A 26,954-nucleotide genomic window follows, 5' to 3' on the forward strand; every position below is an offset into this window, starting at 1 on the left:
TCAGGACCTCCCATTTGAGGGACAGTACTGCTCTGGTTTCTGTTCTGTTCTGGGAGGCCTTGGAGGGCTAGACGTAGCCCAAGTACAATCTGTACCCCATCCTCCAGGCAAACTTGAGACGTTGACCTTTTGCCCGTATCTGGTTCCGGCTGGTTCTGGTCTGGTCTGTTAATGTCTGTCTATCTTTCTATGTGTCCCATCCATTGTGGGCTCATAAAGTTTTGTTTTGAGCTCATTCGCTTAAATCCTCCCTGCTTTTACTCTGCAAAGCAGGTATCCAGTGGCTGTCAGATGAGCACCTTCAAGGAAGCTTCTCTGATTTCCACTTCGAGGACCATAACCTCCCACCACTTGACAAGCCTGGATCCCCTCCCTCAGCCTCTTCCCCTGACTCCTCAGGGCTTCCAACCTCCCTGAGCCGCCTTTCTCTCCCCCACACCCAGACTGGGACGAGACATCAGCCCCCCAAGAACCCTCTTCAGCTTCAGCCATCCTTCCCCTCAGGGAATCCCTTAACCCAGAGGGAAGCCGGGCCCAGCTTCAGGCCGGAGGGAGCCAGGGCAGCCACATGTCCCCTTTCGCATTGCAGCGTCTGAGGGGGGAGAGGCTGGGGCTGGCCTGCCTGGCCCTGGTGTCAGGCCTGAGCCACCGTGAGCAGAAGGTGAAGGTCACCCCCCAAGCCTTTGGCCATTGGTGGGTGTGTGTGTGTGTGGGGGGGGGGCAGAGCTGGCAGGAAGGAGTTCTCTGCCTACTGAATTGGAAAGTGGGGTGGGGTTGGGACTTGTACAGCCCCTCCCTTGGGAGGGAATTGGGCAGTTGGGAAATTTCTCTCAGAAACTGACACTCCACCACTTCATGAAGCAGGGTTAGTTCTAAGGTAATCGAGACTTTCCTGGAAGATGGAATATTTCTCTCTTCTCAAATTCTCATATGCTGGCCAGAACTCTCCAGGCTTCCTAGAATTCCTAATAAGAATTTCATGTGTTACAGGAATCATCTTCAAAATACCATTGCTTCTACTAGCACACTTGTCCCCCTGGCTCCAGGAATAGCCACATACACAAATATACATACCTCTGTTTCATGGCTAGATTTCGGAGGTCAAGACACCCTCTAACAATGAGATCATAATCCTGAAGCAACTTGTTGGCATCTTCCCAACACCCAACCCCAACCTTTAAGATTCTGCTGTCTTTCAAGATAGCCAATAAGGTTTGAGGGAGTGCTGCTTTACCAGAGATCAGCTTAGGAAGATGAAGTAAAACACAGCGGCCTGTTGGGGAAGCCATCTGTAGGAGGGAAACAGGACTAGCTTTACCCTCCACATTCACCTGCAACAGAGAAAGCCAGAATCAAATTTATCACGTCAGTATAACATGAAGTACACAAAGACAGCCTTTCTCTTTTCTACTTAGATAATTTAACTATGTTAAGGAAGAAAAAGTTAAATGAGCCTCAACTACTAAAATCTGCATGCCACTTGAGACAATATCCTAGACACCACTTACTGGGCCTCAACAAGACTCAAGAAAGAGGAAAAGATCATAAAAGTTCACAAAAATTTTTGTGGAGGCAAAGAACTGGAACAAAGGGGATGCCCAACAAATTATGGTACATGAATACACTGAAATACTATTATACTTTAAGACATGATGAATGGGACAGTTTCAGAGAAAACTAGTGACTTGAATGAACTGAGGCACAGTGGAGAGAACAGAACTATAATAATTTATTCTGTAACAACAATATTGCAAAAACAATTTTGAAAGACTCAAGAATTATGCTCAATGCAATTGACAAATCATGATTTAAGATGACCAATGAAGATAGAAAGGTGAAGGAATTAATATGCAGAATGAAACACAAATCTTTTGGTCATATAGCCAACATGGGAATTTGTTTTGCATAACTATGAATATTTACTACAATGATTTTGTTTTTCCTTTCTTTTTTCCCCCCAGAGATCAAGGTTGGAGGGAACAAAAAATCAAAGCTTGTAAACTGAAAAATTAGTGGTCAAAGAAGAACTGATAGAAATGACAGATACCTTCACTAAAGAAAATGTCAACAATTATATAATATGCCATAATTTCTGAGATGCAGTGAAAGCAGTCCTTATGGGAAAATGTATACTGCCAAACACTTTTATCAACAAAAGAAAGAAAAACAGATCAATTAATTGAGTATATGATCTAAAAGAAAATCAACCAGTCAAAAAGCTCAAACGAAAAAGCAAAACAGAAATTCTGAAAATCAAAGAAGACTAATAAAATATAAAATTTTAAAAAAAGTATTAAGTAAAACTAGGACCTGGTAGTTTGGGAAAAAAATAGATAAGCCAAAATAAAAGAGAGAAAACTAAACTGCCAAGATAAAAATAAAATGGAAAAATTACCAAAAAATGAAATAAAATTATCAAACAATTATGCCCAAATATATGACAGACAACAAAACTTACAAACCAGGGGCTAGGTGGCACAGTGAATAGAGCACTGGCCCTGGAGTCAGGAGGACCTGAGTTCAAATCTGACCTCAGACACTTAACACTTGCTAGCCGTGTTACCTTGGGCAAGTCACTTAACCCCAATTGCCCTGCCTCCCCCCTAAAAGAAAAAAAAACTTATAAATGAAATAGACGATTACTAGAAGAAGAATATTCAATTTAAATAACCTAATTTCAGAAAAAGAAATTGAATAATCCATAAATGAACTACCAAAGAAAATATGAGTATCAAATGGATTTACAAGTGAATTCTAAAATATTCTACCAAAGAGCAAGTAATTCCAATATTATATTAATTTTGTGCAAACATAAGAAAAGAAGGTATCCTATCAAATTTCTTCCATGGCACAAATATGGCTGTGAAACCTAAACTAGGAAGAAACAACAAAACGGAAAAAGAAAATTAGAAAAATAACCCTAATTAATACTGATGCAAAAAGTTAGAGAAAATATATTAGCAAGGAGGCTAGAACAACGTATCAAGACAATTATGTACTATGATCAGATTGGATTTACAACAGGAATTTAGGGTTAGTTCAAAAATTAAAAACAACAAATCATATTAATAGTGACAAAGTCACAATTTAGTCAATAGAGAAAAAGCCTTTGACAAAATACAACACCCATTTCTGTAGAAACAAAACAAAACAAAACAAAAAAACCCCCAAACACTAAGAAGCCTAGTACTAAATTAACTTTTCCTCAATGTGGTAAAGAGTTTCTAAAACCAAGATCCAATATTATATATGTGGAAAAATGCTAGCAATAATTTTAAAAGGATCTTGGGGATAAAGTAAAGATTTTATCCCCAAAACTGCCATTCTCATTTGATGTAGTACTAGAAATGGTAGCTATACAAATGAACAAGAAAAAATATTGAGGGAATAAGTATAGACAAAGAGCAAACCTTTTTACAGATGATAGAATAAGAATCCTGAAAGGGAAGTTCTTAATCTGAAGTCCATGAACTTGTTTAATATTTTGTTAACTGTATTTTAATATAATTGACTTTTTTTTGGTAATACTATTTATTTTATTTTTAATATTTGGAAACCTTATTCTGTGAATAAGTCCATGACACAAAAATTGTTAGGGACACCTTCCCTCAACTAAAAATTTAGTTAAAACCATTAATAAGTTCAGCAAAGTATCAGGATATAAAATAAACCCACACAAAGTCAGCATTTCTGCACATTACCAATAAAATCCAATACGATGAGACAAAGAAACATTACATTTGAAATAACTACAGAATATATAAAATATTTGGGAGACTACCTTATCAACATACACAAAAGAACATATTTTTTATAGAAATAAAAACAGACCTAAATAACTGGGAAAATACTAACTGTTCATGGTTGAGTCATGCCAATCAATATAATAAAAATGACATTATGTTAATTTATTTATTCAGCACCATACCTATCAAACTATCAAAGGATCCCTTTATAGGGCTAGAAAAATGATAATTAAAACCATCTAAAGGAAAAGTTCAAAAATCTCAAGAGAAAAAAATGAAAAAAAAAAAAAAACTAGTGAGGAAGGGGACCTAGCACTACCAGACCCGAAACTATACTATAGAACAGCAAATTTTTTAAAAAATCTATTAGGTACTGGTTAAAAAAGCAAAAGAGATGATCAATGGAACAAATAAGATATACAACACAGTGCACTTAAAAAAGACAATGCAGAAAATACGTATATACCAACATCTCATACCATACCCTAAGGTAAAATTCAAATGGCCATATGACATGCATATAAATGATCGTATCATAAATTAGAAGATTCAAGAAAGGAAATATCTTTTACCCCATTAGACCAGGAAGCATTTATGGACTACAAAAGAAGATTACAAAAGATAAAAGGAATAGTTTTGATTCCATAAAAATGAAAAGTTTGTGTATGAATTCAATGCAGTTAAAATTAGAAAGATTATTAGAGAAAAATCTCAACTTTATAAAGGTCTTATATATCCAAGAGTTGTAAAGAATTCATTAAAATATAAGAACAAAAGCCATCAGACAAACAGATGAATGGTCAAAATGTATCAGCAAGCAGATTTCAAAGTGAGAAATCCAAATGATCAGTACTTATTGGATAACTGATAAGTAAACTAGAGTATATGAATGCAATCATAGTATTATCCCAAAATGACAAAAGAAATAATTTCAAAGAACCCTGGGAAGACTCATAAGAAGCAATGCAAAGCAAAGTGGGAAAAATTAGAACAATTTATGCAACAACATTATAAAGGAAAACAACTTTAGAGGAATTGAGACCTTTACCTCCTGACCAAAAGGTATTATATTCCAGACACAGAGATACAGTTTTTGGACACCAACTACATGCGAAGTTTGTTTGCCTGACTACGCACACTTGTTACAATGGTTTTGTTTTTTCTTTTCTTTTCTTCTTTGAGAGGGAGATGGTAGAAAGAAAGGACTAGGGACAGGGCTTAAAAAATAGAAAGAAAAAGAAACAATGAACCATTTTTTATAATTCATAGAAGAGAACAAATGGAATCAGACATGTAGGACTACTTTGAAAGTAAAGTGTTGAGTTTATTAGAGAAGTTGCACATAACCACGAGGGTTATGGAACACTGTATACGTCAGATTTTTTAGATGTGCTGATCAGCTTTCCTGATTATTTTCCCTTCTATCTTTTTTTCTTACTTGCGATATACATGAAAATGCTCATTTTAGTTGGTTTATCTTCATTAAAAAATAAAGATGGCAAGATAGTATAGAATGTATAGAATACTGGAACTGGAGCTATCAGACCTACATTCAAATCTTGTTTCTGGCACTTAACCAGTCATGTGTCTCTGGGAAAGTCACTTAATCTCTCTCGGTTAACTCATCTGAAAAATGACCTCATGACCTATATGACCTCAAATAAAGCAAATTTTGTTATACTATAAACCCCATATTTTACCTCTGAAACAAGATTCTTTTGGGTCTATGGTTAGACTAGATAATCTGCCTGTAATGACTTAGTCTTCTCTAAAGCAGCAAAAAGCGTTCAATGTTCAAAGTTCAGTACTTTTAGTGAAATAGCCACATGATGGCAGCAGAGGGTAAACGATGAGGAAGGATCTTAGGCCATCTTTTAAGCTAAGACAGGATTTAGAGTTGAAAGTGATCTTAAAGCTCTATTCTAGCACAACCCCCTCTTTTATACAAATAAGAAAACTGAGGCTGAGGACAAAATTACTCAGGATCACACAGCTCACAAACTGGCACATCCAAGATTTTAATAAGGCAAGCATTTATTGAGCACTTCCCAGATGATGTGTTAGGTGGGAGATATAAATATTAAAAATGCAACAGGCCCGGCTCTCCAAGAGCTTGTATGTGACTGAGGGGTAACAGCAATCACGCTTCTTAAGTATATGCACAATGTTTTGTTTTTGGTGAGAGGAGACACTAAGAGCTGGAGGAGATGTGGGACCTTTGCAGGCGGCTGGAGACTTGAAAGAGAAGCGGGAGTACATTCCAGGAACGGGGCTTGGGTAAAGGCATCAAGATGGAAGATGAAATGTCTCCTATGACAAACGGCAAGGAGGCTAGTCTGCAAAGTACCTGAAGCAATCTGAAAAGGAGCCAGATTGTGAAGGGCTTTAGGTGTCAAGAGTCGTTGTGCTTGATCCTAGAGGAGTGTTCTGATCAGAGAAGTAGTATCTTCTGATCTGTGCTATAGGAACTTCGCTTTGGCAATTATGTGAGGTGGTATGGATCAGAGAAGGTTAGAGTCTAGAGACAAAAAGCTATCGGATGTTAACAAAGCAAATGCCAACTGACTAAAACTGAAGTTTTACGAAGTGAAGGTGACAAGAAAAACTGTAACTATATATACATATATATGTATATATATAAATATGTATACACACACACACACACACACACACACACACACATATATATATATAATGACAACAATGTAAATGGAAAGAATTATAAAACAATAACAAAACACCTAACTCTACTCCTTGGCAGAAGTGAGAAGTCCATGGTTATGGAACACTGTACACATGTCAGATTTTTTCAATGTGTTGATTAGTTTTCCCGATTATTTTCCCTTCTATCTCTTTTTCTTTAAAAAAAAAATATTATATGGGATGATTCTGGGAGATGGAAGGAGAGAGACACTAGAAGAAATCCTAGTGTTGCAAAAAAATCCAATGATATCAATTAAAAGTGTTTTTTTAAAGCAAATGTTGCAGAATTACAATGAACAAGCATGCATCCCAAAGAAATGAGGCAACACCTTCCTCTCCCACTCCCTTACAGATGTGGGAGGTCCGCAGGCATGTATATGTTTTCAGACTGTTTCAAAGCACCAATAAATCAATTTTCCTCTTCTCCTTTAAAAATATTCTCTGTTATATGTGATAGTTCTCTGGGAGGGGGAAGGAAATTAGGAGAAACATAGGTGATATAAAAATAAAAGTTAATAATAAAATTTATTTTAGAAAAGGAAACAATTACAGTAGTACAAGACCTGATCAAGAACAGTGGCCATGGGAATGGAGAGAAGGGGATAGATGTAAAAGTACTGTAATAACAAGACTTGACAGTTGGTAGGACATAGAAGTTGGGAGAGAGTGAGGAGTGAAGAAGACTAACTCTAAGGTTGGAAAGTTAGCTAAATGGAAGGGATCTGCACCTAAGTTTTCTGACTCCAAATCCAGGAACTTTTCCACTGCACCACCCAGCCAAAAAGGTTAACATGATGGCAGAATGGTCCGTTCTTCTGCCTGGTTAGCAATCTTTTAAACATGTCACTTTTGCTGAATTTGTATTTGCTTTGTGCTGCTGTAGTCAGGGATAAAGAGTATATCTAGCCTATGTCTGTGCAATAGTACCAGGAGTGCTATTAGTATTCAGCAATTAGCACAGGTTTCTCTCAACTTCCCCCTAGTACCTTGTATAATTTCACCCTCTCCCAGGTATATTTCAGTGGCCCTTACAAGGTTACTGACAGTCCCTGAAGAACTCCAATTACTTGCTCAGTTCGCCCCCTACTCAATAAACTCTGGTAACTCCCTAAAGTCTCCAGGAGCTAAGACTCTATTTGACATTCACAGTCCTTCATAGCGGAGACAAGATAGTGGAGAAAAGGCATCAACTCACCTGAGCTCTCCCCAAACCCTTTAAATAATGGCATGGCACAATTCCTGGAACAGCACAACCTACAATGGGATAGGCTGAAATCATTTCCCAACCAAAGACAGCTTGGAAGGCCGGAAGGTACAAAAGGTCAGTCCCACTCAGGTGAGAGAGGAGCACAGTCCAGCACAGGCTATGCCGGCACAGCCACAGACCCAGCAAATCAATAGCACTCCTTGGAAGCCACTGAACCAAAAGCAGCAGCAGCTGCTTCCAGAGCTCTTAACACACAGAATCGAAAAACTAGTGAGAAGGAGACTGCAGGGGTCTCTTTATTAGTACTGAGGCAGGACTCCGCTGCTTTGCCCATATTCAGATTCAGGTCACAGTCCTGGGTGGCAGTGCTAGGGTGAGGAGAAGCACTGGCACAACAGAGGTTGGGGATGAGGTGAGGGAGGGGAGGGGAAGTACACAGTAGAGCAGGGACCTTCATCACAGCTCCAGGTCAGAAAAGAGTGCTTGTGGTCAATCACATTCCAGAGCACAGGCCAGGAGAGGAGTAAATCATACCACCTTGTGTAATGTAATACCAAGCAAAGGCAACTTCCCAGGTTCAAAATACCAGCATAGGTGCTCTCTATTTTATTCAGTAACAAACCCAGAACAGAGAAGATCAAAACATGACATCATTCAAAATACAGCATTTACTAAGTGTGATTAAATAATCTCCAAGGACTACCCCACCCCAGGACCTTCCAATCATTCAATCAATTACAAAGTCTCTGTTCTAAATACTTCTCCACCCCTAGGCTATACTTTAATTAAGTCCACCACAAAGCCCCTCTTCTCAAATGGAGATTAGTTTCCAAACATAAGGTCAAAAGTTCCCCACCCCTGGATCACAATTGAATCTACCCCCAGAGTTACATCAAGTTTAAACACAGCACTTAATACCCAAATGGAGGTCTTTTCTTCATCTTGACAGGAGGCAAGTTCTCAGCAATCTTAGTTCCTGGGGAGACAAGGCTTAGCAAGGCCATAAGATACATTGCCAGTCCCTTCATGAATTTGTCCTCTGTCTGTAGAACAGTCCTAGAACCCCTGAACACATTAGCAAAGCCCTCTCCCAGGATTTCTGTAAACATACAACAAGAAAATCCTTCTTCAGGGCTTCTGAACCAACAGAAAGGCTCCCAGACCCCTGCAACAACAGCACTGTCCCTCACCAGTGGACAGTATTCACTCTCTGTCTGCAGGACAGTCTCAGGCCTTCTTAGCGAACAGCCAGGTTCCAGGACTTCTTCAACAAAAGGACTGTCTTTCACCAGTGGACAAATCTGGCAAAACAACATCAAAACAGACAGACAAAGTACCAGCAAAACAGCCATGTCTCCTCAGTCCTTGGCAGCTCAGGGGGCAGGTCTCAAAAGTCCAGGGCAATTCAAAGCGGCCACCAGCAATTCTCTTAGCCTCTCTCTCCCTCCACGAGGTGCTGCTTCCAAAAAGATCTTCCGCCTCTCTCCAGTGTCTCTCCAAATCTACATCACCAGCTCCTCCCAGTTCAGGACTTTCTTTTCACATCAACAAGCCCATCCCACAGGTGGGATTAACAAACTCTGGGTTTTAACACAATCAATTTGAAAACCAAGCCAATACAGGGGAATCTTTAATTGCCATTACTATCACACCTTGGAAGAACTGAAAACTTACAGGTCCCTACAAGGATCTCTGAAAACATCTGCACAAAACTCCCTGAAGCTTGGGACAATGTGCCCTCCACCCTGGAAGCAGGGGGCTAACTTTGACAAAGAGTTAAAAGTTACTCTGGTGATGATGAAAATCAAAACACACACACTGAGAAGAAAATTAGGAAAGTAGGGGTGGCCAGGTAGCACAGCGAGTAAGAGCACCGGCCCCAGAGTCAGGATAACCTGGGATCGAATCCAGGCTCAGACACTTAGCACCCACCCAGAAACACCTGGCCGTGTAACCCTGAGCAAGTTACTTAACTCCAATTGCTTAGGGGCAGCCAGGTGGCGCAGTGAGTAAGAGCACCGGACTCAGAGTCAGGATGACCTAGGATTGAATCCGGGCTCAGATACTTAGAACCACACCCAGAAATAACTGGCCGTGTAACCTTGAGCAAGTTACTTAACCCCAATTGCTTTAAAAAAATAAAATGAAACAAAATAAAATTAATGAATAAAATTATAAAAAAAGTCAAAGCACCTACATCAAAAATATGAATTGATCTCAGGCCATGGAAGAGCTCAAAAAAGATTTTGAAAATGAAGTAAGAGAAGTAGAGGAGAAATTGGGAAGAGAAATGAGCGATGGAAGAAAATCATGAAAAATGAGGTAACAGCTTGGTAAAGAAGACACACAAAAAAATGAAGATAACAATACCTTAAAAAAAAAAAAAAGCCAAATGGTAAAAGAGGTGTAAAAAGCCCAATGAGGAGAAAAATGCCTTAAAAAGTGAAACTGGTCAAATGGCAAAAGATGAAGATTTACTGAAGAAAAAATCTCCTTAAAAAGTAGAATAGGCCAAATGGAAAAGGAGGTGATATAAAAATATAAGATTTAATTTTTTAAAAGAAACTATTACAGCAGTACAAGACATAATCAAGAACAGTGACCAAGGGAATGGAGAAGAGGGAATAAATGTAAAAGTTAAAAGCTCACTGAAAAAAATAATTTCTTAAAAATTATAACTGAGGGGGCGGCTGGGTGGCGCAGTGAATAGAGCACCAGCCCTGGAGTCAGGAGGACCTGAGTTCAAATCTAGCCTCAGACACTTAACACAAAAACGAGCTGTGTGACCTTGGGCAAGTCACTTAACCCCAACTGCCCTGCCTTCCCCCTCCAAAAAAACAAAAGCAAATAAAAAATAGAATTGAGCAAATAGAAGCTAATGACTTTATGAGAAATAAAGAAACAATAAAACAAAACCAAAGGAATGAAAAAATAGAAGACAATGTGAAACATCTCACTGGAAAAACATCAACCAACATGGAAAATAGATCCAGGAGAGATAATTATTGGACTACCTGATATATATAACAGAACAGATTAACATAACATATATATGTGTTCAATATATAATCATAATAATATATTAATGTAATATGATATAATAATATATAATAACATAATATATAATTATTATTATATAATATATAATTATTGGACTACCTGAAAGCCATGATCAAAAAGAGAGCCTAGACATAATTTTTCAAGAAATTATCAAAGGAAATTGTCGTGATATTCTAGAACCAGAGGGTAAAATAGAAACTGAAAGAATTCGCCAATCACCTCCTGAAAGAGATCCCAAAATGAAAACTCCCAGGAATATTTATAGCCAAATTCCAGAGTTCCCAGGTCAAGGAGAAAATATTGAAAGCTGCCAGAAAGAAAAAATTAAAAGTATTATAGAGCCACAATCAGGATAACACAAGATTTAGCAGCTTCTATGTCAGAGGATTGTGGGGCTTGTAATACAATAATCTGGAGGGTAAAGGTAGGATTATAACCAAAAATCACATACCCAGCAAAAGTGAGTATCATTCTTCACAGGGGGAAAATAGCCATTCAATGAAATAAAGGACATTTAAGTATTCTTGATGAAAAGATCAGAGTTGAATAGAAAATTTGACTTTCAAATACAAGACTCAAGAGAAGCATAAAAAAAATAAACAGGAAAGGTAAATCATAAGAGATTTAATAAGGTTAAATTTTTACATTCCCATATTCATACAGGGGAAGATGACAAGTTTCTCATTATTAGGGCAGTAAGGAATATAAATATAGACAGAGGGCATGAGTGTGAGTGGACTATGAAGAGATGATATCTAAAACAAAATTAAGGAGAGAGGAATGTACTAGGAGAAAAGGAAGAGGAGAGGTAGAATGAGGTAAATTATCTCATATAAAAGGGGCAAGAAAAAGCTTTTATAGTGAAGGGGAAAAAAGGGGAAGGGAGGAGGAAGTGAGTGAACCCTACTCTCATCAGAACTGGCTTAACCAGGGCATAACACTCAACTGGGCACAGAAATCTATCCTTCCCTACAAGAAAGTAAGAGGAGAAGGGGGTAAGGAAAGGAGGGGGGGGGATAAAAAGGAGGACAAATTGGGAAAGACAGTATTCAAAAGCAAAACATTTTTGAGGAAGGAGAGGGTGAAAGGAAAGAGTGAATAGAATAAATGGGGAAATAGGATGGAGGGAAATAACAGTTATCAATAATAACTGTGAAAAGAATTTTGAAGCAAGTTTCTCTGATAAAGGCCTCATTTCTCAACATGTAGAAAACTGAGTTAAATTTATAAAAATAAGAGCCATTCCCCAATTGATAAATGAAATCTATTATATGAACAGTTTTCAGATTAAGTAACCAAAGCTATGTATAGCCACATGAAAAAAAAATGCCCTCACTATTGATGGGAGAAATGCAAATTAAAACAATTCTGAAGTACCACCTCATACCTATTAGATTGGCTAATAGGAAAGAAAGAGAAAACAACAAATGTTGGAGGGGATGTGGGGAAAATAAGGTATTAGTGCATTTTGGTGGGAGTTGTCAACTGATTTAACTATTCTGTAGAGCAATCTGGAACTATGCTCAAAGGGCTATAAAACCATGTATACCCTCTGACCTGCTAGGTTTATAATCTAAAGGAGATAAAAAACCAAAAAGGAAGAGGACCTATATGTACAAAAATATTTATGGCAGCTCTTTTTGTGGTGGCAAAGAATTAGAAACTGAGGGGATGCCCATCAACTGGGGAATGGCAGAACAAGCTGTGGTATGTGATTGTGATGGAATACTATTGTACTATAAGAAATGAGGAGGGCAGCTAGGTGGCTCAGTGAATAGAGCACCGGCCCTGGAGTCAGGAGGACCTGAATTCAAATACGGCCTCAGACACTTAATACAAAAACTAGCCATGAGACTTTGGGTAAGTCACTTAACACCAATTGCCCTCCCCCCCCAAAAAAAGCTAAACAAAAAAATTAAGAAATGATGCGCAGAGGTGGCTAGGTGGCACAGTGAAAAGAGTACCGGCCCTGGAGTCAGGAGGACCAGAGTTCAAATACGACCTCAGACACTTAACACACACACACACACACAAAAACCTAGCCATGTGACCTTGGGCAAGTCACTTAACCCCAACTGCCCTACCTGCCCCCCTCCAAAAAAAAAAAAATGATGAGCAGAATGCTTTCAGAAAAACCTCAAAAGACTTGCATGAGCTGATGCAAAGTGAAATGTACTTTGTACAAAGTAATAGCAGTATTATAAGATGATCAGCTGTGAATAACTTACATATTCTCAGCAACACAATGATCCAAAACAACTCCAAGGAAAGAAAATTCCAATTTTGCAAGAAAGAATTTTTGGTGTCTGAATACAGATTGAAGCATACTTAAAAAATACTATTGTGTTATAAAAAATTATGAGCAGAATACGCTTAAGAAAAACCTACATGAACTGATTCAAAGTAAAATGTACTGTGTACAAAGTAAAAGCTGATCAGTTCTGAATGACTTCGCTATTCTCAGCATGAAGAACATACATGAAGAACATATGATGAAAAATGTTATCCATCCTCAAAGAAAGAACTGATAGTATCTGAATACAGCCTGAAGCATACTTTTTTAACTTTATTTTTCTTGAGGTTCTTTTTGTCTGTTTTCCTTCACAACATGATTAATACGGAAATGTTTTACATGACTAAACATGTATAACCTATATTGAACTGCTTGTCTTCTCAATGAGAAAGGGGAGGGAAGGAGAAAGGGAGAGAATTTGGAACTCAAAGTTTTAAAAACGAATGTTAATTATTTTGACATGTAACCAGGGAAAAATAAAATACTAAATAAATCTTTTTAAAAAGACAATACAAAGTCCTTCAAAACCTATTCCTCTCCTACCTTTCCAGCCTTTTTACATCTTACTCTCCAATAGTGACACTGGCCTCCTGGCCGTTCCTTGAACAAAACACTCCAACAGGGACGGCCAGGTGGCTCAGCGAGTAAGAGCACCGGCTCCAGTGTCGGGATGACCCGGGATCCAATCCGGGCTCAGATACTCAGCATCCACCTAGAAGCACCTGGCCGGGTAACCTTGAGCAAGTTACTTAACCCTGATTGCTTTAAAAAAAAAAAAACACTTTAACAAACAGCTCTGGGCATATTCTTTCTGGCTGTCCCCCATGCCTCCCTCCCCCTGCTCTGACTACTGACCTCCCTGGCTCCCTTTAAGTCTCAGCTAAAATCCCATTTTCTAAAGGAAATCTTTCCCAATCCTCCTTAATTCCAGTGTCTTTCCTCTGTTAATTATTTCCTGTTTATCATGTATTTAGCTTACTTTGTTTATATTTGTGTGGTGTCTCCTCCACTAGACTGCAAGCTCCTTGAGGTTAAGGACTATCTTTTATCTCTTTTTTGTATCCCCAGAGCTTAGCACAGTGCCTGGCACACAGGAGGAATTGTAAAACTAAACAAAGAATTTCCAATATCTTCAATATCATTTTTTTTCTTTTTGGAGGGGGGAGAGCAGGGCAATTGGGGTTAAGTGACTTGCCCAAGGTCACATGGGTAGTGTTAAGTGTCTGAGGCCAAATTTGAACTCAGGTCCTCCTGACTCCAGGGCCGGTGCTCTCTATTCACTGTGCCACCTAGCCTCCCCCTACTTTCCACTTATCTTTCAGAATGAAGTTTCTCCAATATGACTTTACTGTTCAATAGGAAATTAATTCCTAAAGCTTGACACACTTATGGAGGATGTCTCAAAAATCTTACTGCAACTATTAAAGCTTAAAACTGTATTTAAGACATTTAGGTTACCCTGTATTCCACATTGTAAAATCAAATAAAAGTTACTTTTTAAAAATTATGTGTCATTTTGGATTATCCTGGCTTCCTTCCATTAGTGATGACTACTGAGAAATATACACAGTAGTAACTTAAGTGTATTATTTTAAAATTAATCATTCTTCACAATCTTTACCTCATTTACCCCTAATCAGGGAAGACATTCTTCCCAAGCTGATTTTTCTAGTACCCCTTGAAGGACCAATTTTTTTTTAAATTTGCCCATTTTATATGAGAATCTTTCTAAAATATATTACATAATCCTGAATCCAAAATAGACTACATTTAACAGAATGTACCTTGGAGAACACTTAAGAGAGACAGTCAGTTGCTATTATTTTCTTGATCACTCAGGGTTATCACCCATTCTTGTGCTGTGCTGCCCTCAACAGTTACCAAAATAGAAAGCTGTCTACTCCTGTAACAAACTCTTCCAGATTGCCATGCCATTTGAGTTGTTGCCTTGGCTTTTTTAAGTTTTTTTTTCTTTTCTTCTTCACTGTCAGACTGTCAATTGTTTAGTGTTTCTAGCACTCTCCTTGCCCCTTCTAACTGCTGTTTCTAACCCGCTTTGGGCTGGGCAAACCCTGAGCCAGAACAAGCCCATTCCCACTGGGGCTAATTTCCAGATAACAGGGCAGTACAGGCAACACCAGCCAGCCTCTCTCTAAGCTGTCACACCTTCAGGGTCCTGTAATATGGTAGGGGAAATGTCAGCCACATGGGCTAATTCTTTTCCTCAGAAGCTACAGCAACAGCCTTAAAAGATTTCAGTGGCTCAGGGCCCTAAAAACTCAGGCATTTGACAAAGCTTCCTGGTGCCCTAGGTTTAAAAGCCTTGCTTCTGAGCTACACTTGCCTAGTTCTATCAATGCCATATCCTTTCCTTGCTCTGAACGGCCTTCCCTAGTAAGAAGTCATCCTTTTGTTAGCTGTTAGGTGGAATAGGAATATCCATTCCATTTCATCCCCATTTTTAACCTGAGGTACCAGCCCATAGCTACATGTTCCTCTCTAGCAGGGCTGAATGTGGTTGCCTTCTTTAGCCCCAGACCCATCAATAACCTGCCTGGGGGCTTGTGCCAGTGCTAGGAGCCATGCTTTGAAAGGCAAAGAGGGCAGCTTGCTTCTAGCTCCCACTACCATGCCCAAACAGTAAACTGAGTCCTAACCCTCCCCAGTGCCCATCCTCCCCTGCTCTTCCTTTCCATTGTACCCTCTGAGAACCCTCCTCTGCTGTGCTACTGTGCATCTAGAGTCAAAGGGCCTGAATTCAAATCCTGCTTCTGTCATGTGACCTATGTGACCTCAGACAAGTCATTTAATCTCACCCTACAATGAGGGGAGTGCATTAGATGACTTTCCAAATCTATGATCGTAGAACTCTTCTTTTTATATTCCTCCCATTTTCTCAGGACGTGGGTTATCCAGCTTTTTTCCTGAAGATACTACAATCTTTGGCACCCTCCTCATGGCCCCTGACACACGGGATCAGGAAGAATTGGTACACTTGTGCTTCCCTGTCACTTCTTCTGCCACCATCATTAGCAACCACCTCACCTCCTTGAAGTTCATTCCATCCCATCCAGGTCTTTGCTGCTGCCATCAACAGATCTCCAGGTCGTTCTCTCTCCTCCCCAGTAAGCTTGGTGTCATCATTATTCAGTCATTTCAGTCATGTCCAATTTTTTATGACCCTATATGGGGTTTTCTTGCCAAAGACACTGGAAAGGTTTGCTATTTCCTTCTCCAGCTCATATTACAGATGAGGAAACTTAGGTAAACAAGGTTAAGTGACTTGCCCAGGGTCACACAGCTAGTAAGTCTGAGGCTGCATCTGATGAGTCTTCCTGATTCCCGCTTTCTATCCACTGTACCACCTAGCTACCCCAGTTTAGCACTCAGCTAATGACTTTTCCTCCATCCCAAACCCTGCCCCTGAAACAGCCAGAGCTCCTAGTTCTTCAACTTTCTCAATTCTTATTACTTCTTTCTCCAGTATATCTCCACCATACAAGAATCATAATAATTGAAATAGCCTTTTTCTGTCCACCACTAGTAGTTGAATTGAATTTACTCCAGGTACCAAAATTTTTACTCATGGCTCTTCAAAAACAAATAAAAGTGTGTTAAGAGTTTTAAACAAAGTAACAGTAAATCATCTCTGAATAATCCCAAATGGCTCATCAAGAAATAGAATACCTCCCACATAGCAGGCACACCAATATTTACTGAAATAAACCTATTTGGGTTTTACTTCTATTTGGGTTTTACTTAGAGGCTTTCTGCTTACTGCCCAGACCTGGTCATACTCTGGATGGCTGAGTTGTTTTCAATGATTTGATTTCTTACTATATTAATTACAGACTTATGTAGATAAATGACTAGTAGCTAACCACTCTGCTAAAAATCCATTTTGGTCTAAAAGTCCAATGTTAGTTTCTCTCTAATCTTATTATCTACTCTCAAAAAGAGATCAGTTAGGAAGGGTATGGTTGGGTTTTTCTGCTTGCTTTGTTTTTTGCTTTATCACTTACCCACTCACAGTCAATTCCAAGGACTGGACACTGCTCCAACTCCTTCCTGAGTAATGGCTCAACTCCTTCCCATTCCTCTCTCTCAGACACAGTCACCACCTTCTCTCCAAGGATCCTTTCCACTAGTGAAGCATTAGGACTAACCCAGGGTGACAACAGGGGGTCTGTTTTCGTTGGGGCCAGTTCTTGGTCGTCAGCTCCCTCCTGCTGCTCTCTGGTGCAGCTGGTTTTGCTCCTCCAGCGCTGGAACACTCTCCATAAGATCAGGCCTCCCACTGCTGTGCCCAGAAGGGTGACCACTGTCGTAGCAACTGTACTGTGCTTGGGCATCTTCCCGTCTCCTGCCACTCGAGAGAATATTTGGTCACCACCCCAAACTGCAAAACAAATGGGAAGAACACAACAAAGATGACAGCCTACTTGGAGGAATCATTTCCTCTAAGCTGGGTCTGAATATCTACAATAAAAACATTTCCTTCTTGGACCACACACAGCTTATAAAGGTAACCAGGGTCAGTATTTGACAATATCGTGAAGTAGCTAAAGTTGGTCTCCCTCTTTTCAGGCTTTTCTATCCCATCATTGCTGGTATGCTCCCCTACTCACCATTCGCTCACTGCAGTTATTACCCAGTGCCTTTAAAACCGGAAACGTTGTTCTATCATAAATCACAGAATTCAGAGCTAGAAAATGCTTTGGAGATCACTTAGGTCAATCTCGTCATTTTGTAGAGGAAAAAACTTAGGTCTCAGTAAGGTTAAGTGACTTGCCCCAATTCACACAGCAAAAGAGCAAAGATTTGAACATATCACCTGACTCCAAACTCAGTGCTGCCACTACATATCTGTAAAAATTAAACGAGATGATGTACATGAATTACTTTATACATATACTATATAAACTTTATATATAAAGTTCTACCTTAATTTAAACTAACCACAACAATGATACTGATTGGTAGATGAGCTGCAGTTAATGGGACCATTGCTAGACATTTGTATTTTAAACCTTAATATAATTATAGTCAGAACTGTAATTTTGTCATCTATGGCAAATTTCACAACCACAACCCAGGCATACTGCTAGCATGAGAAGCAATGTCAAATTAAATCACTGAGTTAAAGGATGAAGAAGAGATCTTAGACCTTAGATAGGAAGTCTCATTGGGGTTGGGGGGTGGGAAGAACCCCCTTGTGGCAAAAGGAAAGAGAGACCTTTTACACAATGAAGCAACTGGAAAGGATGCCCACAGGGACAGAGGCAAGCTGAGCAAAGCAGTTTTCACCCTATTTTACCTAATCATTCTTGCTAACTGGTGCTAAACTTAGCTGTTTTACCTAGTGAAGGTGTAAAGCGCTTCTCGAACTCTGGTTAGAGTCTCAGTTTCCCCACTCTAGTTCTATCTCAGAGTAATCAACTAGTTATTACTGTATCAGACCCTCTGCTAGACAGATGAGATAGAGAGAAAAAAGTGAAAAATCTCTCCTGCTCTCAAAGGAGATTAGTGAAAGTTTGTATCCCTAATTAAAAAGGGATCATAGGCATTTGGGATCAGGTGGGAAAATATAATGGGTTAGAGCAAGGGGAAAAACAGGAGAAGACGCACCTGTTGTCTCTGAAATTACATCCCACCTACACAGTGCATTAAAGTAAATTTGAAAATGTCAATTTTAATGTGAGGTAGTAAAGGATCAGAAAGGGAAAAGTGGTGAATTCTTCATAGAGATTATATAAATGATTAGTTTGGCATCACAAAAGTAATACTAAGGTCCCATGATCTCTAGTATCTAGCATAGGTATACTCAAGAGAAGAAAGAAAGGTTCAGAAAGTCACAGCTGTCAATGACAAACCATGTGGCATCATGCGTGTGCACTCTCACCCACAGAAAGGATGAGAAAGTAACCCAGGTTTATGCACAAACAGCTATAATCATTACTGCATTTGCCTTCTACTGAGTAAATGTTATAATTATTATTGTTTAGCAAATGTTTGTGTTAATAGTATCATAAGTTTTTTTAAAAAAATAAACAGTGTGTGGGATATATGGAGACCCTAACCCAAATTGACTACTCAGAGACCTCTCAAAGTGAAGGTAGAAAGTTTTATTAGAATCTCGCAAGAAGCGGGTGGTCCAGTCTCTGGGCCAACACCGAGAGAGAGGAAGCTGTCATACAGAAGCTAAAGCTGGGTTAAGTAAGCAAGGGTTACATGCCCCTCCCAAACATTAACCTAATTATTACTAATGAGGCTCCAATTTGTTAGAGAACATACATAATAGATGAGGTCCATTACACAAGAGCAGTAACAACCTCAGAATACTGAACCCCTTCAGTCTAACCTAGATACATCCTTATCTGGGCCTGAGTGACCCAAGGCCACTGTCTGTTTCCTGATTGGTCAAATCCACCTGCTGCTGCCAGCTCCTTCCATTCTACATTATTTCATTTTAGTATTACCTAGGCGTTCTCTGGGAACTGGGCGGGATAGGATGGAGGGAAATATAGTTAGTCTTTCACAATACAACTACTCTGGAAATGTTTTGCATAACTACACATGTATAACCTATATTGAATTGCTTTGTCTTCTCATGGGGGGAAGGTGAGGAGAGGAAAAGGGAGAGAATCTATAACTCTAAAAGTTTAAAAAAACAAATATTAAAAAAAATTTTACATGCAACTTGGAAATAAGATATACAGGCAATGGGGTATAGAACTCTATCTTGCCCTACAAGAAAGTTAAAGGGGAAGCGGGGGCGGCATAAGGGTTATAGAAGAGAGAGCAGACTGGGGGAAGGGGTAATTGGTATGCTTACAATCCTGGAGTGGCGGGTAGGGGAGAGATGGGGAGAAAATTTGGAACTCAAATCTTGTGGAAATGAATGCTGAAAATTAAAAATAAACAAATTCTGGAGAAAAAGAAAGATGAAGGGGATGATTTCAAAAAAAACCTAGCAAGACTGGTATGAACTGATGCAAAATGAAATAAGCAGAACAATTTATCCAATGACAATGATATTGTAAAGAGAAATAATTTAGAAAGACTTAAAAACTCTGATGAGTGTAACAACCAAGCACAAATCCAGAGGTATTATGATGAAAGATGGTACCTATTTCCTGACAGAAAGCTAAAAATGACTCGAGTACAGGATGAGATTTTTATTTATTTTTTGGACATGGCAAATGCAGAGATCTGTTTTTATCTGTTTTGTTTTTTTTTTTTTAAACAGAATTTTGCTTTTCTTTCTCAATTAGGGAGGGAAGATGGGATTTTTTTGCTGACTAAAAATATTTTTAATTTAGAAAAAGAAAATAAGATGTTCAACTTATTATATACTTGAAAAACAAACTATACTTAATAAAGACTTACCTAGTATAACTTTTCTTTGAATATGGAAATAATCATCTTATTTAGTTAAGTTCATAATTTAAAAAAGAATAAATAATAATGGACTAACTTCACTTCCTTTTCTGACAGCGTTACTATAATGGAAGATAAGGGAAGTGACATAAATATAGTATACCTACATTTCAGCAAGCCATTTCACAAAATATTTCATACTATTCTTGTGGTCTACTCTGAGCCTAGCTCCTCATCTACCACCTCTTACCGAGAAGCAATAGACTCTCAATTGGCTGCCCTACCTTAAGTCTTTCCTCTCATTAATATATCCTTCACAATTTGCTATTGTTTTTTCTAAAACAGTTCTGAACATGTACCTTCCCAAATCAACAAACTCCTGTGGCTCCCTATTACCTCCAGGATCTGGTATAAACTCCACTGCTGTTTACCATTTAAAACCTTTCATAATCTGGCCCAAAACTACCCTTCCAGCCTAATTACTCCCTCTCATGCATCCTACAGTCCAAACTAGCCTTCTTAATAATATTCTTCACACAGGATGTTTCACCTTCCATCTCTGTGCCTCACCACAGTTTGTCCCCCTGGACATACCTAGAATACATTCCTTCCTCATTTCTGCCTCTCAGAATCCCTGGTTTCCTTAGAACTCAAATAAAGCATTACCTGCAACAGGCCCTTCCTCATCTCCCAGCTTTTAGTGCCTTCTCCTCTAATTACTTGGTATCTATTTGCATATACCTATTTACGTACATACTTCCCTGCCTATTTTGTTAAACTCTTTATTTCATTTTTGTCTTTTTATGTTAGAACAGGGTCTGTTACATAGTAGGTGCTCAATAAATTCCTAACGATTGGCACTATTTCTTTCCTGCTCCTTTGGAGTAGGGGTTGTTTCATCCTTTGTTTTTATTCCAGAGCCTATAGCACAGTGCCTGGCACATGACTGGTGCTTAATAAATACTTGTTGATTAAGATCACTAACACCTTTTCCTCCCACATTAACTCTTTCCTTAGCCACACCACAGGAGACTCATTGAGTTTTAAGTCCTCTGAATCCCCCAGAATTTGTTCACATAAATTATTTTTTAGCTATGCTTCCTGCAGCCAATTTTTTGTACAAGTGACTCTCTGAAGTACAGGACTTTAGTTTTATCCTAATTAAATTTCAACTTTTTGAGGAGGGGACCCATTTTAAGAAGAAACCCATTTAGAGGAGGGGACCCATTTTAAGAAGACCAACACATTTATTCATTGCTGCTGTGAGTGTAGCCAGAAAATAATTAGGAATTCTCCCAAGAAAAAGAGACAATTTTATAAGCTTTGACTCAAAGATCCTGTTATTGGAAATATGCCACAATGAGGTTACTGACAGTAAGAAAAGACACCTGTTAATAAAAATATTCACAGCAGGATTATTTACAATAAAAAAAATAGTAAAAATGTGCTCACCAAACTATATAAGTATAAGGGAACATTACCTAGTTTTAAGGAAGAGGAAGAATGCAGAGAACGTTGGGAAGACTAGTATGATCTAGATGAAAGTAGGCTGACCCTGAAGAAAAATTTGCATGAAAAACACAGAGCAAACTGGGACTTCAAAACTTGGATCCATCCAGTGACTAATTAAGACTTTAGAATAGTAATGGTAAAGATAATCTCACAACAGAAGTGGTGGAATAATATAGCTTTGGAATGAGGTTTATATCGTCAAGCAGACTTGCTTTACTGTATTTCTTTGTTCCAAAGGAGCTTTCAATTGAGGGTGAGGGAAGGAGAAGGGCAATCTCTGGGAAAGAACAATCAGGTGAAAGAGCACCAATAAAATGCTTTTCCAAAGAATTTATAGAAACATGAGAACACCTGCACACAGTGATGCAAAATGAGGAAAGCAGAGCCAAAAGAATATTGGTGAAAAATCATAGGATAACTATCCACCTCCTAACAAAATTATATTTACAAGCTTAAAATAGACATTATGTGTGAAAAAGACAATGTGGGAATTTTTTTGATTGACAATGAATATTTGTTAAAAGGGTTTTTTTTTTCCTTTTCAATGAGGATGGATGGGAGAGGAAAAAAATGCCTGTTAATGGAAAAAAATAAAAATTAATCATAGGATCATAAACTTAGGACTGGAAGGGATGTAGCATGTTTCAACACCTTCATTTTACAGTTGAGGAAAGTGAGGCTCAAAGAGTGACAAGCCCAAGATCACATAGTCTATGGAGTGGCAGAGCCAGGATTTGAACCCTTTGACCCTAAATCTGTCTTTTCACTGGGGTGTGTGAGAAAGCTAAGTCTTGTTACATATCCAAAGCCAAAATAATTTGTATGCTTTATTTACATACTCCCAATCTTTTCACCAGAATTGACAAAAACGCCAATGACACAAAAATTCCAATTACTTGCTTAGTATTTAGGATTATTATTTAGTTATACAACTAAAGGAGACCTTAGAAGTTATCTATTCTCTTCCACTTCATACATGAGAAAATTGACTCTCAGAGAAGCGAGAGCCCAATGAGTGCCCAAAGCAAAAGAAATATTAAAGTGGAAGAGACAGGAATATGAACTTGGGCCCTCTGGCTCTAAATTTAGTGCCCTTTTCAAATGTACTTATGATCATTACACATAAGTCAATCAGTAAACATTAAACAATCACAAAGTCCTGATCCACAAAGGAGCTTATATATAGCCTATCAGAATTTTCTGTCATTTTCCAAGCTGTAAGAAAAACAGGCATAAATTATGTATAAAATGCTCATTTTTCCACCCCATGAAAATATAGCATATAAGTGTGCGGGATGCCAGCAGGCGGAAATGGGTGTACAAATCTGGTTCTCCTCAGGGACGAGGGAGGACTATTTAAAATGAGCAACAACATCAAATCTGAGTAGAACGCTGTCAATTTAGAGCTACTTAATCAGGTCAAGAACTGGAGAAAAACCATCAGGAGTAAGAGAAAAGATCCAAGAGATTCAGGGGAAAAAAAAGGTGAAGTGTTGTGTGAATGAGGGGCACAAGGGGATGGAACACACTTCCAGGGCTCATCTCAGGTGTTAGATGACCCGATCCCAGGTAGACAGAAATGACTCCTGACCCGGCTTCCCTCCCCAGACTTGTGAAAAAGAACCGGATTCGGGAAACGTGAATGCAGGAGAGTGCGGGGGCGCAGGGGAACGAAGAGGACGCAACTCTGGAACAGAGCTCCCTATTTCCCAGGGGTAAATGAGCCCAGGTGTTGGAGTACCCAGGAGGCCTCCATCCGGGACATTCGCAAGCGTGCATGGTTAATGAGCAGGCGAGGGATGCCGGGTAACAGGCGGCACACCTCTGGAACACGACTCCCTCACTCCTTCCCCGGAGGGGATGACCTGAGCCCAGCCGCGTCGGGCCGGACCACGCCGGATGTGGCAGTACCCAGCCTTCCTCGCGGAGCTTGGAAGAAAATTGTGTGAATGCGCCTCCCTCCCGGGGCGGGGGCGCACAAGTCCTCTGGGACCTCGAGGTCCGGCCGGGGAGCTCGGGGGAGGGGGGCCCAGAAACGGATTTAGGGAGCCACGGCAGGAGCTGGGGGCGGGGCGGGGTCCCGCCCTGGCGAAGAGCGGCTCCCTCGAAAAGCGGGCCGGGTCCCCTTCTGGGCGCAGCCCGCGGCCCTCCCATCCCCGGGCTCCTCCCACGTAGCTGGCTCCGGGCAGGGGCAGCGCGGGCTCCAGAACCCTTACCGGCAGGAAGCTCGCAGAGACAGCGGGACAGTTGGAACCTGTGCCTCCGCGTGCCTCCCCGGCATCCGCTCCGGCTGGAAACCACTTCCGCTGTCGGGCTTCCGCGGAGAAGGCGGCTGCGCCGCGCTTCTTACGGCGCGTCTTCTGCGCGTGGGGGCGGAGCCAGCTTCTGCGGCCACGTGCGCCTGCTCTGCAATCCAGTCTGCCGGCTGCCGCTGGGCAGGAGCAGCTTCAGCTCGGGCTTAGAAGTACCAATGCGAAGATTTTCTCATATGGCCTTTCTTTTCAGGGAGAAGACGCTTGAAAAAATTGCAAATAAGTTTGAAGAGCTAGTTGAAGATCTTGCCTTTATTATATAGAGATATAAACGTAGAGGTAGAAATACAGATATAGATATAGAAATTAGATATGAATATAAATATAGATACACACATATCTATGCATATAGGTACATATTGTTAATCCCCCCCCCCAAATATCACAAGTCTATGAGACATGCATTGCAACTGGATTTATTACAAGAGAAATGAACATGCATGTGGAACTCCAGATGCAAGGAGTTCACAATCCAAACAAAAGCTTGCATTTTTATGAAATTGCCACAAAAGGAAGAGGAGAAACAGTCTACCTAAAGGGGAGTGTCTTGGGAAGAAAGAAAAATGCATTTATACAGTATATACTATATATATATGTACGATGGGAAAACAGTTACATCAGAGCATCTGGATATGATATAGGCAAGTCAGGGTATGTTTGATAGGGAGTCACTAGAATTTATTGAATGGGGGGCGGTGTAAAGGGGTTGACATGGTCTAATCTACATTTTAGGAAAATCACTTGACAGCTGAGAAAAGGAAAGACTGGAGTGAAGAGAGACATGAAAAAGGCAGACCCACCAACAGGCTAATGCTATAATTCAAACATGAGGTGATGAGGGTCTGCACCAGAGAAGTTGCAATGTCAGAGGAGCAAAGGAGGCATGTGTAACAGATGTTATTCCAAGGTATAATCAGCAGGACAGCTGGGAGCCAGCTCTAGCAGAGAAATAGGAAAGAGATGAAGATGAAACCTAGGTTTGGGAGACTAAGAGGATGATGGTATCCTCAACAGAATAAGAAAAAGTTTGAAAGGGGGAAGAGTTTGGGGAAAAATATTATGAGTTCAGCACTATATGTATTGGGCAGTTCCAGATGGGAGAATGAAGGTCAGCCATAGAGTTTAGAACTAGTTAAGTAGATTTAAGACTCATCAACAAAGAAATGACCATTGAATTCATAGGAGTTAATGACATCACCAAGTAAAATAGTATAAAGAGAAGACAGCCTATGATAGAACCCCATGGGACATCCACAGGGATAAAAATATAGAACTGGATATTTCACCTGGATGAAAATATAGAAAAGGGAACTAGGAAGAAAGAGTTGGAAGAGAATCAACAGAGAGTTGTGGTATGAAAATTTAGAAGAGAGTATCAAGCAGAAGAGGGTTAGTATCAAAGGTTGCAATGAGGTCAAGAGGCATGAAAGACTGAAAAAAAGTAATTAGGCTTAGCAATTATAGAAATCATTAGTGGGGTGGCCAGGTGGCTCAGCGAGTAAGAGCACCAGCTCCAGTGTTGGGATAACCTGGATCAAATCCGGGCTCAGATACTCAGCACCACACCCAGAAATAACTGGCCATGTAACCTTGAGCAAGTTACTTAACCCCGATTGCTTTAAAAAAAAAAAATCATTAGTAATTGTAAAGAGAGCAGTTTCAGTTGAATGCCAATGTCATAAGCCAGATAATGGAGAATTAAGAAAGGAGTGAGAGACAAATGCAGGGATTTATTGTAAATGGCCTTCTCAAGTTTGTCCCAAAAGTCAATAGTGAGGATGGATGGATCAAGTGAGTGGTTTTGGGGAGTGAGGAAGATATAGGCATGTTTGTAGGAAGTAGGGAAGCAGTCAGTAAACAAGGTGAGATTGAAGATAAATGTCTTTGGGGGACGTAGTGATAGAGGGGGAAATCTGGAGAAGATGAGATGGAATGGTATCACCTATGCATGCAAAGGGGTTGTTAACTTTGGCAAGCAAAATGACCACATTTTCATGTGAGATAGGATTGAATAATGAAATAGTGGCAGAAGGCATCTGGGTTAATGAGAGGAGGACAGGGGGGGAAAGAGGGAGATCTCAGCAAGTGGCCTCAGTTTTTTCAGTAAAATATAAGGCAAACAAGGTTTTCAATTAATAGGGTAGGGAGTCATAGGAAGCTTGAAGAAGAATGAAAAGATTTGGAAGAACTTCTGTGATGAGAGAGATAGTAAGTTAATTAGGGAAATGTAAAAGGATTGCCTTGCCACACTGAGGGACCAGTTGAGATTATATAACATGAATTTGTAGTGGACCCAATCATCCATTTCTTGATTTTTTTTTCCTCTACATTCAGTGGCATGTTTATAGGAATAGCAGTGAGTGGTAGAAATGATCCGAAGCTGAGGTTTGGCAGGGTAAGATTGGTAATATAATGAGGGTAGAAAGTACTCAAAAGAAGAGGATAGTATAGAGTTAAACTAGTCTACCAAAGGATCAAGATGAGAAAAGAAGGATAGTTTAGCTAATGCAGGAATAATGGCCTGGGAGATAACAGGGGATGAGGATTGGAGGTCCTAGTTTTGACTAAGAACAGGGTTTGGTTTTAGAAGGCAGAATGAGAAGTAGAATAACAATACATTGTGGGGGGCAAAGTCAAGGTGGTGGAGTAACAGCAGGAACTCACCAGAGCACTCCAAAATATCCTGTAATAGTAATGGAATTTAAACATCCCTGTGTATTGGCTTGGTTTTCACATTGAGT

General features: G+C 39.6%; 1 protein-coding gene across 3 annotated transcripts in view; it reads right to left on the reverse strand.

The window, feature by feature from the left end:
- EXD2 (exonuclease 3'-5' domain containing 2) overlaps positions 1-25,371 on the reverse strand; it is a 40,394-nt gene extending 15,023 nt beyond the window's left edge. Inside the window, exons 1-4 of one of the 3 annotated variants that reach the window (XM_069092003.1) lie at positions 24,118-24,208; positions 17,638-17,875; positions 17,032-17,408; positions 1,075-1,331 (exon numbers count right to left, since the gene is read on the reverse strand). In XM_069092003.1, the coding sequence (XP_068948104.1) occupies positions 1,075-1,331; positions 17,032-17,361 (587 nt within the window). In that variant the 5' untranslated portion in view covers positions 17,362-17,408; positions 17,638-17,875; positions 24,118-24,208. Of the gene's footprint in view, positions 1-1,074; positions 1,332-17,031; positions 17,409-17,637; positions 17,876-24,117 lie in introns of all 3 variants that reach the window. The other 2 variants (XM_069092001.1, XM_069092004.1) reach the window with 2 other exon arrangements.
- Positions 25,372-26,954: the final 1,583 nt, after the last annotated feature.

The sequence above is a fragment of the Petaurus breviceps genome, unplaced genomic scaffold (genome assembly GCF_028583685.1).
Source record: "Petaurus breviceps papuanus isolate PSGF00001 unplaced genomic scaffold, PetGlider_PUasm1.0 189, whole genome shotgun sequence".
Taxonomy (NCBI): domain Eukaryota; kingdom Metazoa; phylum Chordata; class Mammalia; order Diprotodontia; family Petauridae; genus Petaurus; species Petaurus breviceps.